This window comes from Tauraco erythrolophus, chromosome 6 (genome assembly GCF_009769465.1).
Source record: "Tauraco erythrolophus isolate bTauEry1 chromosome 6, bTauEry1.pri, whole genome shotgun sequence".
NCBI lineage: Eukaryota > Metazoa > Chordata > Aves > Musophagiformes > Musophagidae > Tauraco > Tauraco erythrolophus.
Genome location: NC_141470.1, coordinates 13,478,253 through 13,499,825, shown reverse-complemented (window position 1 = coordinate 13,499,825; position 21,573 = coordinate 13,478,253). Strand labels below are relative to the sequence as shown.

Genomic DNA, 21,573 nt, shown 5'->3' with positions numbered 1-21,573 from the left:
AAAATGTACAAACGAGAGGAGGAAAGATGGTCCATCCATTTAGGGTTCTCACTCAGGACCTGAGAGTGCTGAAAAAATATTCTTTCAGTTTCAGTTTTTCCCAATTAAATACAGATGATAGTACTTCCCTAGATCAGGGATGGGAAAGAGGAGGAGGATGTTATTCTGAGAATAGAAACAGTAAAGATTCCAAACTATATCCGTGGGCCACATAAAAGAATGAAACACTATATTAAAAAATAAAAAATCCAAAGGATAAAGGAGGTATTGGAACTGAAAAGAATATATAAACAACAATAAAAAAATCTAACTGTCATGTAACTATACAACAGCTCCTCTTCTGTAGAAAAAACAATCTGAGATGCCAGTAACTGTGTTAATAAGGATAACAGGAATACTTAACATCACAGTAGGAATAAACTTTCAGGATCAGAACCTTCTATTAGAAAACATCCCCACAGAGATCACGTTTACCAAGTTTTTTTGTGGAAGTTAACATTTTAAGTGAAAATGGTGCAAGACTGGTTCATCTTTCGCTATCAGAGAACACACATTAAGCACAAAAAAACATTAGCAGATCAATGTTATGTCTTCCTCAAGGAGATGAGGAAGTCATAAAAAGAGTTTGACAGGTAAATTCTGTAATATTTTTTATTTGCTAGGTCTATACAACTAACTCCAACACGATAGTCCTGTAATGCACATAGCAAAACATGGGAAGTCTCACAGGGAAATGGAGATATCCAAGGTTTCTCCTTCTGAAGACGAGACATGTACTAAGTATCAGAAAAATCAAATCCCTTGGTAACAATGATGTTCACAGTGCTTGTAGCTTCTTCGTTACACTGGAATTAACAACTCAGCAGGTCTAATTCTCTCTTCACATAATTTACACATACGTGTAGAACCAGAAACTTCAGTAAAAATATCCTTTAGTTACAATGGTATGAGAACTGATCCCTATCTTCCCATAAATAGTAAGTGGAGCCAGTAGTTCACCTTCCCTATCATTTTCTCTCTGAAACTGACTCAAAACATAAGGATTTTTTCATCACCTTTGGCTGAATTTTGTAATTGTCAGAGGACCAAGAGCAGATACATCAAGTAGAAGTCCAAAAAATATCATCACTGAACATTATGGAATAACATTGTTTTTAATGACTTTCTATCTCGGTTTCTACAAAATTCACTACAGTAGGTATGTAGAAATGTTAGTAAAGTAGCCTATGCATATAAATTTTCTATACCACCATCCTGGTTTTAGGTCTGAGACCACTTTGTCCTGACAGTATCATTTGATGTACAAAACTGTACATAGCATTAGAAACATTAAATGCACTTTCGGATTAAATTTGTAACTCTCTCCATCAGCAATTTAAGCTTAATGTGAAACTACAGATGTGAAACCAACAAGGTCCTTATACAGAGAAATACTGCCTCAGCTTTCACACCAGCTTCAGAGGGATTCCAACACAATGGTATTTTGAGCTAAACATTATTTTGCTTTCTGGATAATTGTTTAAATTTTTTTTTTCTCTTCTGACTCATAAAATTTAATGAATAGAGTTCTGCTGCACTAGTAGTCTAGTAGATCGCAAGCTAGTTAAGTAATGGAAAATCCCTACCTTACTTTCCAGAAAAGAAGAAAAATACTTTAGTTCTAGACGAATATTTGCACACATGCCTTGATGTGGAAGAATGGATGGTCTGACACATGAATGCCAAGCCATCTCTAATATTCATAGAAAACATTGCAGTAAAAGGTGTAAGCTACGTTTTTGTAACTTCCTCTTTTAGATGTGAAATATTCAGTTTGGTTTATACACAATCATAGGTAGTGTCTTCTTTCGAATTACAATATTGAGAGTCACAATTGATGACAGTCTGGAATAAGTAGGATCTTATCAACCAACACAAAAAGATTAGGTGTCTGCTGAAGGAAAAAACATAAATGGAGAATTCAGGACTGATTTTGAAATTGCTCCATTTCATTGATTGTTCTTTCATAACAGCGTACACCTGGATAAAAATAATTTTGTTTCCATATTCAATTTTAACTTTAACAAGTGATTTCTGGGTACCATGATACTCTTCAAAATGAATCTCATTTTTTTTTATTATGTAAACATGATACAATTCCAAGTGATCTATACAATTTTTCATTCTTTTTAAACTAGTATTTCTTCCTGTTGCGGTGCAAGTGCAAAAAAGCACTTGTTTGGAAGGAAGAGCTCTCCAATTAAAACTTGTATCTTCAATCACAGGGATGAACTGAATATCTGTTCTATCTAATCTTATTCTGGAAAGAGAATTGTATATGCACATGCATAAAAATGACTGGAAGGAAGCTGAGTTTAGAGGAAGTTAGTTTAACATCTCATTTGGTGAGTATAACTCATATGAATTAGATTACATTAATTTCCCTATATAACAGGACTCAAAGTTATTTGTGGTTTCTTTAGCTGGTATTTTTCTGTCATAAAAAAAGTTCACAATGTAAAATAAGCTTTTGCTTGTTTGTTCAGCTTTCTCACATTGTCTAAACTATGGATTGATAATGAAAGATGAAAAAGAATCATATGCTTTAATTAAGTATTCCATTTTAAACCACAAGTTACAGAAAATGATGCTACTTGTCACAGTACTTGCAGAAATAATGTGATTATTCTCTTTAAATACAGAAGAATACTTTGTACTGTAATGTCTATAAATACGTACACAGGCTGATGCTAAGAAAAGGTGACAGCTGAAGTCCATACAGCTTTTATGTGTATTCCTGCAGTTGGACATGTGCAAATCAGGTGAAAAAACTTATCATCACTGTATCTTCCTGTGGGGCTAATCTAGTTTTAAGGAGGACAATGCGATGCCTTGTATTGAACCCGAGCATCTGTGTACTAGGAAGGTCTATGAGAACAAGGACAGGAATGAATGCTTTTCTCTATGGGTGCAAGAAGGGAAGAGATCGTTTCCATAGGTGCCACTGCAACTTTTTTACAAAAAGGCTAATCAATTACATATTAGGATTCAATCACTGGAGTTCATTTACTTAAAGCTAACACTGAGGATCCCACTCCAAAACACTGTAGGAATCTCGCCTCTCTTCCTATACTCAAAATTGTAACCCAAAGGCATTTCTTCCACTGCATCTAGAGTGCACAATATACACAGGAGAGGAGATGTGCCCCTGTGAAACGTACTCTGACTTATGATGTCTTGCAGTTACTCTTTATATCTCATTAAATAAGTTACTTCCATGAGTTCTTAGTTAGTAGTTACTAGCTACACCACTCAGAAATGTCTAAATATAAGGAGTACTAGTACTGCAAGATTTATATACTTTAAATATAAATTTTAATTTTGATCTTAATTACATGTTCATCTTTCATGTCTTACAAATACAAACAAGTATATCAATGAAAAACTTATATTTGCCTCTGAAGATTTTTATTGCCTCTGGTGATAAGTAATGAAGAAGCAAAGTTTATTGCAAAACAAGGACATTAGCATAGCCTGTCTATCATGGAAGCTGTAAAGAAGAAACTTCCTACTTCATCTGAGAAGAGACAATTTAGTCAAAAGCCTTTGATATGTATGGAAAAGCAACAACATTTTATACATTTAGAATGTGCCCACAGAAGTCAGTTGACGGGTTTACACTTATTTCAGTGGGCTTTGAAACAGGTCCATTGACATGTTCATTAATAATGGCATTAGGTGGTTAAAATTGGCAGCTTCAGGCTTGTAAATCTCAATATTATTTTAAATTTCTTTCATAATCAAACAGTTATAAATTGTAAGTGCTACTTATCTGCTACACACAACCTACTAATCTATAAAACCAATTCAGCAGAGCATATTGATGTTACAAATATGAATTATCTTATGTCTTTTGAAATAACCACAACTTCACTGTCTAGGCACGAGAAACAAAAAACAAACAAGTAAACTACGCTTGTTGTTCCCTCAAGGTTTACTTTATAATTAATTAATTAAAAAGAACGTATTCCAGAACAAATTAGAACTCTGTGACCAGCTTGCTGTGCTCCTATGAAATACGCTACAAAATTATCAGTCAAGTTTTCTTACTGCAGAAAAACCTCCTAAATTCACATTAACCAGAGCACAAAATAAGTGGCCTACATTTTCAGACTGAAGTTCTACACATATTCTAAGAGTGTTCTGGCGTAATTATACACTAACCACAAGCATGAGTTATGTTTAGCCAGATGTTTCTTAGAAGCGACTAAAAGTACAGTTGGAAATTTTCTTAATGCAATTTATTTGTATACCTAGTTGATCACAAACCAAAACATTACCACAGCCCTTCGCTACAGAATCGCTGGTAATGAAATTCTTCATAGTCCCAAACCAGAGAGTGGTATCATGTTATTTTGTTGTGCTCATATAGGTATTCTACCACTCAAACAGGATCACTCAGAATGAAAACATAAACTCTACCTATTCAAAAGACTTAGTATAATTCAATATTCAAAGGCCTGAACTTAGGCACAATTTCAAGCATAGTCTAAAGACAATTCAGAATAGATCTTGAAGCACTGGGAGCATGCAGGAAACATACAAAGGGCTTCTGAATTCCATTGTAACAGCATTCTAATTCAATATATTATAAATAGACCTGGGATATATTCAAGAAGTCAGGATCTCCTAATTGTTCCTCTCGCCTTAAGACAATAAAACACTGTCCAAGTTGTATTTTCATTACTTCATTTCATTCATCACTTATTATGGTGACTGAAATTTCATCATTATTTTTCCTTCACAAGAACTTTCTAAAACCACAAATGAAGAAGTAGGAGCAGAGAAAACAGATTTCCATTGAGACTTCTCACAATTGGTTTTGCAAGTTAATCATCTTCCTCTTAAGTGTCCTATTAAAAAAATGAGCTATGTCTGGAACAACATACCTATTGCAACTTGATGCAATGTTTCTGAAGTGTTTCTCAGAAGTTACATCAGTGTAACTGTGATGCTGAGATATTACCCACTAATACGAAGGCTAGTTGTGACTGCAAAATAATTTTGCACTTAAGCAATGTATTTTATGGTCATTTCCTCTCTATGAACTTTAAACATACATCAAAATTTCAATCTGTCTGCACCTGTAAAGATCTCGGGTACTTTACCAAGGGGATTCTTAGATTTAGGTGTCTCTGGGCCAGGTTTTCAAAGGGATCTAGGACTCTTACTACTGCAGATAGATCTATGGCCATGTTTAAAAAAAAAAACATTAAGCATTTAACACCCGTTGATTCAGATGACATCTTACACTACTTTTAAAAATTAGGTAGATGTGTCCGAATCACAATAATGTCACCTTAGAAGTTTCAGTTCATTTTCATCTGAGGTGGTTCTTCACACAGTGGACGCTAGAGCCATGGAGTATTTTCTTAAATACTCAAAGTTTTATACAGGCTCAAGAGGAGACTGGACAAGTATTTGGAAGAAGGGAAGACAGATCCAGTTGACTGATATAAAATAGACTACATCGGGGTCAGGAAATCCCTGGGAGTGAAAAAAGTCAGAGGCTGGGAAAATGTTAGTGTGAAAGTATATGCTTTCCCTGTTCTTCCTTGCTCCTGTGTGTCTTTTTATGATTTACTGCTGGAGTCAAATGGATGTTTGGCTGTTTTTTCTTTTTTAAACCAAAGGTTTCCTTTCCTTTTTTTTCCTCTGACTTCTTGAGTAGCAATTTTAGCCCTTCAGACACAGTATTTGATATTTTTAATTAAGATTTGTTTTCCAGTATGGAAATTCATATCTATGGTTCAACCCACTGTCTTTTCTTAACATAAAAGTAGTTTAATTTGCTTTTCTGAGCACACCAGCTAGTGGACATGAGAACCTGTGTGAAGCTGTATATACACAGGCTTGGGGTTGACACGTTTCAGTCAAAAGCTTAAGTTGCTCACTTTGAGTTTCAAATAGGTAATAACCTTAGCACAAAAAAAGGTTTTCAACTGCACATTTACTGCTAAATTCTGACACATAACCACCAATACATTGTGTTATCATCATAATTTCAAGGTAGCAAAATAAACACAGTCATAAATGGAAATATTGTTGAAGAACTGCTGAAGGATGTGGGGTATTTAGATATCACTTTATAGGACTCAGTAGCACTTTGGTAACTTCAAAGTAGCAAGGATGTATTAACTAACAAATTTTCAAATTCCTCCTTGGATCTCTTCCATTATCATTTTGATATGTAATAGCAAAGATGAGATTTTTCTGCTCTTGCGTATATTAAATGTTCTGCATTTAGAGGACCTCAGCAGCTTGCAGTAAAACTAAGCTTGTAGTAAGCTTTCAGTTATATCATGGTCTCAACATATACAGACAAAAGTCCATATAAGACCAGCTTGCATGAGAATGAATACTAATCTGACATGTGAAGACAATACCGAAAATGCAAAGGCAACACTCACACACACTCATTCACATTTATTTCCCTATGAAAAAAAAAAAAAAAAAGATTTTTACTAGCTCAAGTACTTAGTATTGCTTTAAGTGTTAATTCAGTGTATATAATTTAAAAGGAGTGACTTTCTCCGTTGCTTAACCAACTGCACAACTCCATGCCTTCTATGACATAGCTAACAGTGAGAAAAAGAGCACTACTACAAAAGCCGGAGTAGGTACGCATCGCAAAAGCATTACCTAGTTTACCAACTAACCTTTGAATCCCCACAGTGTCGTTTAACCATTTCCTATCTTCTGGCTGCCAGTCAAAAACAAATATCATATATCTTGAGTTCATGAACAACAGGAAATGAACTCTTTTAGAACTCCAAAGAAAAATCACATGTGAATTTTGTTCTTAAAAAAATACACACCTGTCAGAGGTTGTTAAGGACCATCACAGAAAATGAGTCTATAAATGTTACCATTTTGGATAGTAAGCTGCAGTCTAAGCCCTGCCAATTGTTGATGCCAGCTGGTCTATAAGATCTGACTTGTTCAGCGAAGAGCCGTGTTCTCCTTTTACGGATCATGCTGCAAGTGTTGGAGTGGGCCTATTGCAAGGAATGTTTTTCTCCTTTGTGAAGACTATTTCATTAAAACAATTTAAACATCATCCATTTTCATTACATAAATCTTCAGTTTTCCCTCACTTCCAAACTTGAACTTTATATTAATATCTATGTTTAATGCATTCAAAAATTTTACACAGGCATAGCTGTCATAACGTAAATTTCTTACAGCAGATTCAGCTGACGTGCAATTAACACCTACGTTTTGTCACAGGTGATTTGCTGATTAGCACCATAGCCCATTTCGGTAGTTGTAACTATAATTCAGAAAAGTGTTTTTCTCAGTGTTTATTAGCACAATAAACATGGAAGGGAACAGGAAGAGGCAAAGTGGGAGAAGAGTCTTACCTATCTAAGAAGTTAACTATACTTTAGCTATGTGTGGAGACTGACCATGTTTTTTCCAATTCAGCAGATGGAGAATTCTCACTATGGCCTGCTCACAGCCAGTTCTTAGCACTAAGTGTTCGTACTTGTCTGATGGTGGGATATGTTATCTGAGTGTATGTAGAGAGACCCAAAGTGCCTTTGTCAATCACTGTTATCTTGAGAAGTGGCAGACTGTAACCTGATAGGCTAAGGTATTTCTTTTTAGAAAAATCCTTGCATTTCAGAAGAAGTGGGCACCCTGATGTGTGGCTGAAGTCTGAGACACCAAAAATCACACTATAAAACCCTTGGGAGGTGAAGAAAACAACAAGAAAATAGAGAAGAGGGTTAATTAATATACAAATACATCCCGAAGTAGGAAACCTCTATGCACTACAGCCATAAGAGAAAATCCACAGTCATCCTCTAACTGTAGCAGAATCTCAACAGTACATAGGCAACTGGATCCTGGCACCAGAGTAAAGCAGCGAAGTAAAAAGTTCTTTCAGTTACAAATTATAACGAATTCTCTGATTCTTAATGAACCTGAAAAAATAAACCACAGAACTGTTATGCCCATTTCATTTTCTTTACCTTCCTTAGCAAACCTCTGTTTGTATTCCATTGATGTTACCAATCAAAACTTGAAGCGTCTGTAAGCTTTCCCACATTTAGAAAAACTTAAGTTGTACAAACCTACATAGAATGTCTATATACAGACCATGCTGACTTTTGAAATCCTGCAACTTCAGAACACCACCTGCATTTTAAGAGGAGATTTTGGTTCAGTATCTGTAATAAGGTTGTATTCCAGCTTCCAGAGAGAACTACAATTGCCTAGTAAACAGTTATATCAGTGATCAAATCCCATAATGAAATTTCAAACTATGGTGAACCTTATCCATAAATAATCTTCTGATCTTAGGGGTTAGAACTGTGACCTTATTTCAACAGAATGCATTAGGGGCATATATCAATCTACAGTATTTCCAAATCAAAACAAATGAAAAAATGTATCTTCACATATAGTAGTATGTTTAAAAATGTTGGAAAAATCAACCACTTACATACTTTCATATTATACTTAATTAATACAAATTGCATTTAATTTCACATTTAGTAAAACATTACTGCCCAAAATAAGGACTATAATTTTTATCAGCAATTATTATTACTAATGTATCAACACAATTACTTAAATTCAATGTATATAGGGGCAGAATCCATGCAAGCATTTACAGTTTTTTGTTCCCTCTGTGCTTCTTCCCTAATTTTTGTGGCTTGGAGCTCCTCCAGATGCTGTCTCTGACTCTGTGGTTTTGTATTTGAGATCCCATCTCCTGATTCAGAGCATTCCTTGATTGACAAACAGATTCAGATATAAAAACAGTTACCTGTATATGTCTGACAGCTGCACTAAGTTTTCCATTTGTGGTGAACCTACTGTTTCAGATTTTACTCATTTCTTGGGCCTCTGAGTCACTGTTTTTACTGAGCTATTCAATAACGGGTGACATATGTGATCTCCACACTGCAAGCTGCACTTCAGATTCAGAGGATCTTCCTTTTTTCCCCTCCCCCTTCATAAACTAAATTATTTTAAAAACAACACTGGGGTTTGTATTTCTAAACTGGTGTGCTTTCTAGTTGAATGCAGAACATTTTCAAACTATTTTCCATTAGAGGCCCTCTTTTTTTCAGATTTTTAATGCACAGTATAATACCTTCATTGGTAGATTAAAATTGTTTGACTAGAAGTAAAACCTATTATTATAGGCTTTTTTAGCAGTTTTGTCTTGTATAATGTAGGATGAATTATGTAAAACATACCAAACAGGATACTCTACAAGCTGCTGCTTGCATGCTGCAAACAATCACAGTTTCACTGATAGACCGGGACTTAGCATCTTAAAATTCCTGTGGAAATCAAGTGCATTTTAAGTATTGGGTTTGATTATTTAATCAGACAACTTGCATTTTGCCCTGGCTAATTTGGAAGGTTGATAATATTTTACTCATAATATAATTGTGCACCTGTTGTGATAGAAACCTATTCAAACAAATCTTAATAGACATGAGGATTCATTCCCAACATGAGTGTGTTAGCCTCTCATTACTGCTATCTATGGGGCAACAAATTCTAGACAGCTATTGAGCAGGTCTCAGCTTAACTTTGTATAACTCTTAAAGAATATTTATGAGTAACACTAAACTTTGTTAATTCATATTGATACAGACCAAGGTAAATGTCAGGATATGCAGGTAACAGTAGTTGAAGAAAAAAAAAGGGTAAGACAAAATATGTATATAATAACAAGATTCCACTGTGAGAGCTAATGACAAAGAACCATTTCTGATATAGTTGCTTGGGTATAAATCTATTGATTTTATTAACACAGAGGATAATACCTATGATGAACTCATGGAATCAGGGCAGATTATGTCCTTAGTAGATTCCTATTTCTATTTCCTTTGTTCAGACAAATTTTCTATGGAAACTGTTTCCATATAGCTCTCTCCGTTTGCTCTACAATTCATATATTCATATTAATTGATGAGACATCATCTTTTTAGTGGTTTTGAAATTTTTCTCTGCTGGAAAATCATGTCAGAACCAAAGAAATTTGGAGGGAGTGGAAAAGAGAGAAATTATTCATTTTAATGCAAAAGAAATATTTGGGGGAGAGACAGAAGGGAGACAGTGAATTGAGATCAATTCACTCACTAAGTAAGGGGGCAGCATCGTGAATGACCTGATTGGAGCAAGAGGATCCCGACTAGCCTAAAATCAGTTTAATGTTGGCAGGAGAAGGTAAAAACAAGGAAAATGAGCCCAGTTTGGCTAGATTTGCCCTTTGGCAGAAAACCATCAGATGTCATGGATCTGAAGTGAGGTGACACAATTAGTCAAATCAAGACCTCTTGAGGAAAAATCCTGATAGTTAACCTCTTCCAAAGGGTCAGCTTGTTTAGAGAGGACAAGGACAACCCTTCTTATATTTCTTCTTCTGTTCCTCATTGAGCTTAGGCTTTTGAGACAGTGGCTGTGTCAGGTTGCACATTATGTTCTTGCTGTTCTCAGTTGCATGTGAGTTTCCCAAATGTGCTCGTTCGTCATTTTCTGAGTACTAATGCTATGTTCCTTAAGTTTTACAGATTACATTTCTGAGCCACCTCTAGGTCCACAGTTTGTGAAGTTCCCAGTAAGGTATTTTTACATCTCTTAAGAAAAAAATCTGATATCTTTGATATCATCAGGATGCACTCATTACCACGGAACATTCATACATGAAGATCCCACTTCAAGCCAGACTTCCTATTCAGAAAGGGAAGTTAAAACCAACTGAGGTGAAGAGGATTGCCACAAAGGTTCTCATTAATCAGTGCCAAAGTTTGATGTTGTTCAAAATAGAGGTATTTTGTGCAAAAGGTTTCTTTCCAAATTAACTGCAGAGAAGGGTGATGAGGCTGACCAAAGTGCAGAATGGCTTATATATAAGGAATAAATAAATATATTTGTACTTTTCAACCTGGAGAAGAGAGAACTGAATGTAGTGTAACAGAGAAGATGAACAGAGAGCAACCATTCCCTGTCCATTATAATGCAAGATCTAGGGGACACCTACAAGGTACTAGGTTCAAATACAGAGCATATTGTTAACTGCTGAGCTTATCCCTACAGACTTTCCAGCTGTCTGTTAAAGGGTTTAGAAGCGATTGGACATGTTCATAGATGATAATTCTATCAAGGGCCATTAAACCCGAATGTACCACCTCTGAATCAAGAAGCTCATTAATCATATTTCATGGGAAATTGGAAGACTATATTGAGGAAATATTACTGTATGTTTGCCCTTTCCTTACACCCTTCCCCAGGTTGCTCAGTATCCATAGAGACAGAACACTACAGGATAGTACGTTCTTTATATCTGACAATTAAATCAAAGATTTCCTTAATATGAAACTCCTGAAACAAAAGACTGATAAAGTGTCTCCACAAGTTCCCACAGAAACCAAATTGATCACAAAATTTCAGTGCTATGCCTATATGCGTGTTTCTAGATAAATCCTTGTATTCATTAATTTATTAGAATTTGAATTCATGTCTACAGCAATAAAAAGCCAAAACCACCGAAACATGATGAAACAGAAGAAATGGCACTTCCATTCTTGTTTTAGCAGTGCAAAGTCTTACATATGCACTTGCTCTTTCATATGAAATTGTGTATTTGTCTTCAGTAGGAGTTTTATTTTGCTAAAGGTCAGTAACTTCAATGGCAACTAAGCTGAGACTTGAGTCAAAAGGAAATTTGCCACCAAAATCTATTGTCAGAAGAGAAGGCCTTAAGTTCCAAGTAGCAATAGGCTTCTCTGACACAGAAGCCTTTCAACTGCAGTTAAAGGCTCTATATTTATTAAAGAAAATAATTACTGATTTAACGAAAATTTTAAAAAGGTATATAAAATATCAAAACAATATACCAACAAAAGAAAATGGCAAAATTTTGAAGAAAAAGTAATTTTTTAGTTTATATTCAACCTTTTTCTGATAAAAAATTAAATGGCATTTGAAAATAAACACATTTTAATATCGTACATTGTCTTGTCACTATTTGTATGAATAAAGAATGGATCAAATTCCAGAAGGCAATCTTTTCTAATGTGCCCAATAAATGTATTGCTGTCTCAAGTACCTTATTATTAGCATCATTATTCTTCTTATTCCTTTTTCTCATGAACAGTTGATACTATTTCTTAGTCCACTATTTGGGACACAGTTCCACAGAACACAGCATATAAGTATGCTGTCCCACTGATTTCAGTGTAGTACATTTCATATATTTAGCCTGGAATTGTTAAGCTCAGAAGCACACAATGGTAAGGTAAAAAATACGTAGATGGATGTGATTGCAGCAAGTAAAAAATTCATTGTGTGCTTGGAAATATACTGGAGGCATTCTGGTTGATATTATTTATAATATGTATTCAACAATATGGAGAATTTGATTTATGTGAAAGGTTGATTACAACATAATTTATAGTTGTAGAGTTTTAAGAACTAGAAATGGTAATAGTCATTAACTTTTAACATTAGAAGCAGGCATGATTGTTATAGGTGCCACTGAAATATGACTCTCTGACCAAAAGACCAGAGCAACAAAAACGTTTACTACTTTTTTTTTTCTTTCTGCTGAGTACAGCTTCAATCCTGCCAAGAATTACATGTACATAATTTAAATAATAGCACTCTGTACAGCGAGCAGTCTCATTCATTTTCACAGAACTACCCTCTGTCTGTACAGTTCGGGGTATGTCTATTTAAATCCAGAATCCGGAGAAAAGTATTTCAAACCAAAAAAAATCAAGATGACATAAGACCATACAGTTTAATCTAGTTCACACTCGAGATTAGTCTGACTAATTATATCAGTACCTTAATCATAACAAATAGAAACAATGGGGCATGGTAAGTTTAACCAAAATATTTTGATTTTGGAATCCATTACCTTTTTCAAGCAAAACAAACTAAGGAGTATGCAAACATTAACTGTTGACAGTGCTTATGAAATATTCAGTCAGTTGAATATCAAGATATCTCTCAATTTAGAAGGTTAAGTTAGACCTGGAAATGTAGTTTTTGAAACACATTACACAATGCGCCAATGACTTGAGAAATGACAAAACGAAAATACCTCTCTGCTTTGGAGAGCTACAACATAATGCTAAACATATCACTTCACTGGATCATGGTAATAAATACATTATGAGAAACACTTATAGGCTGTGGAATATTTCTAATCAGAACCAATTTCTTAAGGATTTGGGTGTAGGGGCTCTGGTTCACGTTGTTTTGTTATGTTTTGTTGGATGCTTTCATTGGTTTCACTAATTGGAACCAGTTGATCTGGAACCAGTTGATTCTTTTTCCTGTGTATTGATTTTTTAAATCCTAGCAGTTAACAATGATTCTAATGTATCATAACACTTTAGACCTTAATCATATAGTGGGGCTTTTGCTTGTAGCTTTTGTTTGAGTTTTAATTAAGAAGACCTTGTGTCTCAAAGCCTGAGCTGGGTTTTTAATTGCTAGTATGTATATCACAGAGACTTCAAAAGAAATAAAATATGTTTATAACAGAAAGCACAAAGGAGAGCTTTGAAATGTCTGTAGCCATACAAAGTGACATAATTAAAAACCTCTGAGTGCCTCTGTGATATAAGACTTATATATATTTATTTATACATATTTATAAGGCATACTGTTATATATCCTTAGAATTCATTAGAAAAAAATTTCAGCAATTACACTGGGAAATAATTACTACAAATCTAGACTACAGTGTTGGTCAGGGACAGAGGAAAACATCAGATCTATGTCTATATCTACATCTACAGTCTTCACATTTGATATAGTGCACCAAGAAACACTTGAAAGCTTATCCGAGAAGACAAATTTTATAAAATGGAAGTAAAAATAGCTTTTTAAAATGTTTTGTAAATCATGCATATTCTAAGAAAAATTTAATTCGCTGTAAAAACACAGAAACCATAACTTTCTCAAGGTTTCATTCATGCAGAACTCTGTCCAAGACTATTCCCGAAATGGATAGTGTTAAATTACTAGATTCAAACAGTTGCACCTCGCTATTCTCTTCCAGTCATTAACGCACCCACAAAAAACGCTCCTAGAAATCACCTCTTTCCATTTCTCCTGTCTTCTAATATGAGGGACGAGTATCATTTTCCATATTGTTTATGCTTTATCTTACAAGGAGACTATCAAATGGGTGAAGTTGCTCCATTTTACTAAATTCAGCATTTCCTAGGAAACAGGAATGCTGCCTCCTACCTATCTAAATATTTTGAGGCTATTAAATGTGTACGTCACATGAAATAGGAGTTTTAGGCCCCTTTTAATAAAGTAGCAAATATAAAACGGGAAGGAATAACCACAGGAAACATAATGCAAACAGCCTTGGATAAAGCTAGGGACATCAATCACTACCCTTCCAAAACAGAGTATGCTGTACAAAGACAGCATGTGACATTCAAGTCACAATGCCTATAAATATAGATAGTTCCAGTTGTAAACACCACCAATAGAAGCCAGAGAACTAACCTGCAACACAGTAGCTGGTGACCCAGGAGTCACTCTTCTGTAAGACTGCTAGACCAATTCCAACCCTTTCACGATAACATCATTGCTTAAATTACTTAAAGACTGACCTTTCTTATTTGATCTTCAAAGACCCTGCACGCTGAGAAAGACCATTGCGGGCTATTTCAGTAGGACAACTGCCTGATGCATGCAAGACTATGCTATTCCGGAGATTTATATTTGGAACAGAAACAGAAAACTTAAACCAGACTCCGTATAGTGATAAATGATGCTACTCTGCCTAGCTGTGGCTGCTGAAGAAAAACTGGATAACTAAGCAACAGAAATACATGCAGGGAGGCAGAGCGAGGACTCTCTGCACTCAAATATCTGGAAATTTAGAAGAGTCCCGCGTCATTTGTTTATTCAAATACATTAAAAGAAAAAATAGAATGAAAAGTAGTTCCTGATTCTAATTCTTCTACAAAAAAAACAAATCCCAACACTGCAAAAGCCAGACATAAGCCTAACAAATTGCTTATATACCTTGAATAAATGTATTTGCATGCACACACCGGCAAAGAGCATACAATCAAATGATTTGCATGGGCAGCTGTGGGTTTTTTTCCAGGTGAGCAGGTCATTTAACTCAGCTCAACTGCTTCGTAGATCTCTGAAAATTTGACCTATGTGTTTCATTTATAAACATATCAGATGAACAAGCAGACTTATTTAACCACTGGAATTTGGCTACAAAGCATTCTGCCAAATGCTCCTCTGAGTTTCATGCAACCTCCCTGAAGTCAATGGCTTGTTTGGCTGGAATTCAAGGAAGAATCTGGACCATTATCAATAACTGAAATCCTAATAAAGAGACTCACAAAAAGCAGTTTTACAAATGAAGCATACTATGCAAGAGTAATTGTGAACAGGAACAATCCCTCTTAGAGAAAAATAAATTATTCACTCTTTGTTACTTTTGTATTGGCTTCTATTGTTTGAATTAATAAATATAGTTTATAATTATATCTTGATTAACACTATTGTGTTCTAAATATAGAAGGTAAAGCAAGAAAACACCATTTTTATTTGTTTCTCTCACCCAATTATCTTTTCTTCTCGTCTATGTGCTTCCCAAACATGAATAGAAACACTTTTGTGTCAGTGGTACATTTTTCTTCTGCTTTCATCCTTTTTTCTGGCACTGATTCTTAGTGAACTGCCTTCCCACAACCAAGATGCTAGTCTTTCACTGAAGGGGGGAGGGTTGTAGTCGTGCAGATACAGAGGAAGAGTATGTGCTCAGGTTATGCTTAGCAAGAACAACGCCTTCTCTCTAAAATAAACAACTCCCAGTAACAGTCAGTGCAAAGAGCAGCTCCTCACAGGACCACACCTCATTTTCTTATAATCAAGATTTTTTTTTCCCTAATGGCCTCATTTACTTATTTTTACTGCATCGCTTCATATCTTTAAGTTAAGCTCTCAGTAATGTGAGCAGATATTCTGCACAAAAGCCAAAATATGAGCCAGTTAAATAAATTGATTTAGAATCTAATGGAAATTAAGAAAAAAGACACTTGACCACCCAAAGAAGACATTCTCAGAAGGGCTTCTTTCAGACCCCAGCATGCCCTGCCCGTTTCCTAACTGGAAATTCATTCAGCACTGTGAAAATGAACTTCATGATTTAGAAATCTACCGCCTTGAATACTAGAAAGTTTTTTTTTAAGCTATACTTCTGTGGCAGTTTAAAAGTTCTCTGTGGTACCCCTACTCCTCTTTATGTCCTTCTAGTAATCTGGTGTTCACACTGCCATGGGCTAGATTGTTGGGTTGTTTTTTTTTTCTTTCTGAGGCGATTTAAGGCACACAAATTCTAATACGAGTTAATACCAGGCTATTACATTGATAATGATTTTATCAGCTAGGAGCTTACCAGCCTGGAGACAGTGGCTAGGCCACTGGCTTCGAAGTCCAAAGGAAAGGAGTCCTACTTCAAACCTGCAAGTAGTCCTGCTGTGTAACCCTGCACCTTGTTTTCTTCTTCTATGAAATGACATTAATGCCTTTGTCAAGAGGCTTGGATACTGTAAGTGTAAAGCATGACATAACAGCAGCCATCATTTATCTTCCATGTTTGTATATGCTTTTTTGTGTTTTTGTCTGTTTATGAAAGATGGTAAATGCAGTTGCAGTAGCAAAGATTCAATATTGCATCTTGCTGGAAGTCAACTAGTAGTGGAGAGGAATACTGCAGACATTAAGACCACTTAAGGTTAGGTGTCTAGGGATGAGACACAGGAAGTTGTGGAAACTAACATAAATCTCTCACAGAAGAGAATACACTCACATAAATCTGGTAAGCCTAATCAGGTGATCCTTTTTATATAGCAAATAGGCTATACCCACAGAAAATGTAGTTGAATGGGTCAAAAATTCTTCCAAATCTGAATGAGAATGCTTTGTAGGTAGATGAGAAAAGGGTTAGGAGCAAGAACTCTACCCATTCATTCTGCAGTGAATATATATATAATACGAAATAGGAGGAATAACATAAATCTACAAAAACAAACTTTTTTTTTATAAATGAAAGCTCATGAAAAAGCTTTTTGTGCCATATAAAGGAATAAAGACCATTATTTTGCATTGTTAGAGATCCCACCTCTTTTAATTTTGATCCACTAATAGCATTCAAGTAGTTTCTATTTAAATACTAAGTAGCTATATCGTGCAATTAACGGACAAGCTAGCATTCAACGTTTTCTACACTATTAAGAGACAATATGGCTTTAAATAGAATGTGATTTCAAGACATAATTTTGTTGGATTTTATTACAGTCGATTTTAACATGTTCCTGTAAAACTGCATACTCTATTTCTGCCATTGACATTACTATAGGATTTCTTACCTGCCTAATATATGTGCATTGTCATAATTTTACAAAAAAAATCCAGCAGGAGAATCCCACAGATTTTGGTCCTGAATAAGCTGAAGGAACCAATTATAACCTACTTATTAAAAAGGACCAGTCCTTCATCTATTTGTATAACAAAAAAATTGATCTTACATTTCCCTGGTGGAAATGTAAAACCCTAAGCATCAATTTTCATCGAATAGTATGTCTTTTATTTTTTTTAACACTAGAACAGATTTATTAATATGATGCACATGATTCTTTGTTTCCACATATTTGTAGTTGCCATTTAATAAAATTATACCAATAAAGAGAAATAAATCTTAGGCACCTACTCCTCAAACATGCCTTATGACTCCTTCTCACAGCACAAAAATACTCACCTTTTTAATTTATTGCTTAATCAATAACACTGAATTTCTTCTCACTAAGAAAATCCATGGAAGAATTGATGGATAGGAAAAACCCACTTCAAGTTTTCTACATAGTACTTGACTGTCAAGAGAATTCCACTTTTACTGGATTGCCAGTTCAACAAATCTTGGAAATACTGGAAAGTACTGTCTATATATGTAATAAAACTTGCACTGATTTCAGTAGGTCCCGAATTTCATCCAGAGGTGCTCTTTCTCCTCACAAAAAGCATGAATATAAACAAATATTATTTTTTCCCCTATTTTGAGTCAAAAATTTAGAACAGTAATCACACGATTACCTCATTTTATAATCTGAAATTAGTTTCTAGACATAGTTTACACAACTAGGAAGAAACAGTACCAAGTACTAGTAACTCCATGTTTTCAAGATGTTTATTCCTCTCCCTCTGGTCGCAGAGATATATAGCTAATGTCAATAAATTAATGTAACTAACCTGGTGCTCATGATAACAATCTTGATACTGCCTATAACTGCTTGTGACATACTCTAATTTATTTATTTGGCAGACACATCCATCATTTCAAAGATAAGCATTAAAAAACAGGGTGAGTTGACTGGAAAGAGGAAAGTATACTATAGTTATGATTGTTATTTCTATCATTTTTTCCGAACTTTAAAAAATCCTCAATCTCCTTTTTAAAATATATGCACACTTAAAATTTGATCTAGTAAGATACCTTTAATTTCTCCAAGGAGATCACTTGTGTTTAATTTTTCCATCTTCTCCTTCCAGTCTTTAGAAAGTAGCTTTTCCATGCAGGATGAATCTATTTTAAAAAAGAAAAAAAAAGAAAAAAAAAAAAAAGAATTATCAAATATATTCTCTCACATCAGGAAAACAGGTGCCACCTTCATTTTAAAACTGTTCCCCCTGTTGCAGTTGGACCATAGTTTCAAAAGGAAATGCACTTGTAGCCAAACAGAGTTCTCATTTAACTGCATTTTAAATCCAAAGTAATTCCACCGAGGTTAATGGAGTTACTATGGATTTAACAAGGGTCTAATTGAAAGAAAAACTTCGTTCAGGATTTATGCATGCTAACTGCCAATTTACATGCATAGATTGCCAATGTATATACAAATCCTGTCTTTTTCATTTGAGAATGATTGTACGCTTGAAATTACACATGAAGATTTAGAAGCTTTTTTTGGAAATTTGGCACACAGTGACATCTGAAACCCATTTTTATACCCATGTCAATGCAAAAGTTGTTCATATAATGTCTCCATGGAATTCATAAAAGCACTCCATGTTGGATGTTCACAGTATCAGAAATTTTCTCAGTACACTATAAACAACACGCAATGATTAGAAGATATGCTTTCATAATTCGAATTTCAGAATACATTTCATATCTTTGCCCCAATCTGAGAGGCCTTCTGTACGCAAAACTGTCACTGGAGTCATTACACTTAGGACAAAGTAGAAGACTGGCCTTCTGAGTTTCATGTGATCAGTACTCAATTCCACAAGAAAATTTTGATATTGAACATGACAGACTTCCATAAAATCTGAAGATTTTTTCAGTCCCTAAATTAAACTAAGTGCCTCTGAAGTCTAAATTGTACATAACCTTCCAGAAAACTTTTGAAAGGTGATTTTTAAGATCGGAATTCTTATAGCTGATGTTGTGAACCAGTTTTATGACTTTAAGAACAGCAATTCAGATTTATAAATAATTATCAAGAAAACTTTACACACAATTGAACACCTATTTTTCCTACTCAGTTAGTAATAATTGAATCTCCAATAAACATTGTGCATTTACTTTCATTGGTAGACAGACTCATTAACAATTTCTATGCTATACTCCTCAGAAATCCTTAGGCTCAGTTTAGCCAGATATTAAAAATATTATTTAAATGCATCTCTATCCCTAAATGGAATCTTTGCAAAGAGCCTTTGTTATAAGACCACATATCACTCTGGGTGGTGCTGAGCACATTTTTTCTTAGTGCATACACTGGGAATGGTCATACACCTTAGCTTGTTAGAAACTCTTACGGCGAGCTGCTGTTTGTGTTAAGAGATCAATTGCACAATGCTTTCTAAATAACGAATAATTTTCCAAATTTCGACACTTGCATTGATCAGCATTTGCATTGATCCCACTCCTGTCACTTAAGAATGAACACTGGGGCATACAAGACAACAGAATTCGGCCTAAACACATCTTCTGATAAATTACTGGCAGATCAAGGCTAAACTGTGACTCAAATTCTCGTGTCAGCAGCCCCATCAGAAGCACTCAGAAGTGAAAACAAAAGGAAAAAACCCAGATTAAGAATGACAACACAGATTGCATCGGTGCAATGGGTAACAGTGTGTTCTACCTCAGAGCATTCTAAAAATATTCAGAGAGAGGAGAAGCATTCAAAGAGGTCACAAAAGGAGGAGTTAAAGATTTCAGCACAAGTTTAAGGAAAAAAAAAGATCATAAGGTGAATCACATTTTAGGGTGCAAGTAGTTTCAGCCTAAAAATGCACATTAGTGTCACTCATTTGAAAAACAAACACACAAAAAACCAACAAAAAAACCACACACATACACAAAAAAAACCACCACGAAAATCAGTTGAAAGCAAACCAAACTATAACTACCAAAAGATCAAAGATCAGGTTTTAATTGAAATGCATTTTCACCGTGCAAGCCTCCGTGGAAAGACAACACAGCTAGTAAATGTTTTTGAAGTAATATTTCAGTAGAAAAGCTAATTTATTTACTAATTATATCTTTCTATGAAAGACACAAAATTAAGGAGCTGAAAGTTGCAATAGGCAGTGTTAAAATTCTTGTTATATAATAACAATTTACTTTTAACAATAACAGGCACTTATTACTTTTATGAGTTCTGGCCTGATAATAGAAGAATCAAGAAATAACCATCAATTACCAATACAACATTATAATTTGTCCTTTTTTGTGATATCATCATTAGTTTAAAAAGATGTTTCTGTGTTTCTCCCCTGCCAAAATTTCAGACCCCTTATCCCTGAAAAAAAAAAAAGAGCTTTTAGAATTTTATTTTGATATTTGTTCTAGGTTATGTATTCTACTGCTTTTTAACTAAGATATTTTCCTCAATTCATACAAAGAAGGAAAACATTTTTTTTTTAAAAAAGAAACAATTAGAATATTACAGGAGTTGATAAAATACTTTCCTCAAAGTATTTGCTTTATTTCTTTTCTTACTCTTCTTAAGAACACCCATGTTTATCCGTAGTGTTCTTGTATTACATATAGGCAAAAAACATGTTTCTAAAAACAGAGAAAGAACTGGAATGGAAAAGAGTTCTATCTGTATGCCTTCTTTTCGATACAGTCACATTGTTGGTTACAATTTTTATCTCTATAAATGACTGAAAAATCCCTTAAGAGACATTTCTTTAAACATCTCTATCTCATGCAAACTCTACATTATAGATCTGACCACACAATTTATAGCTACTGTATTTTGTTATTGGGAAGATTATAAAACCACAAAATGAGCTTTTTAATAAACTTTTTAATAACATTGTAGAAATAACTCTTTTGAACTTCCTGTAAATTTTCAACTAGCCGGTTTAATCTGCATAATTTTTAGAATTTAAAATAATTATATGTGTTAAGGCTCTCTGCAGGTCCTCCGCATTAGGCACGAAACTATATATATAGGCTTATACTTGAAAGGCACGTCTCCCTTCAAGTTCTAT

General features: G+C 34.6%; 1 protein-coding gene across 9 annotated transcripts in view; it reads right to left on the bottom strand.

Annotated features, from left to right (window-relative positions):
- SOX6 (SRY-box transcription factor 6) overlaps positions 1-21,573 on the bottom strand; it is a 381,585-nt gene that overhangs the window by 156,844 nt on the left and 203,168 nt on the right. For all 9 annotated transcript variants that reach the window (XM_086614165.1, XM_086614168.1, XM_086614161.1 and 6 more), the window contains one exon: positions 18,557-18,646. In XM_086614165.1, the coding sequence (XP_086470291.1) occupies positions 18,557-18,646 (90 nt within the window). The remainder of the gene's footprint in view (positions 1-18,556; positions 18,647-21,573) is intronic.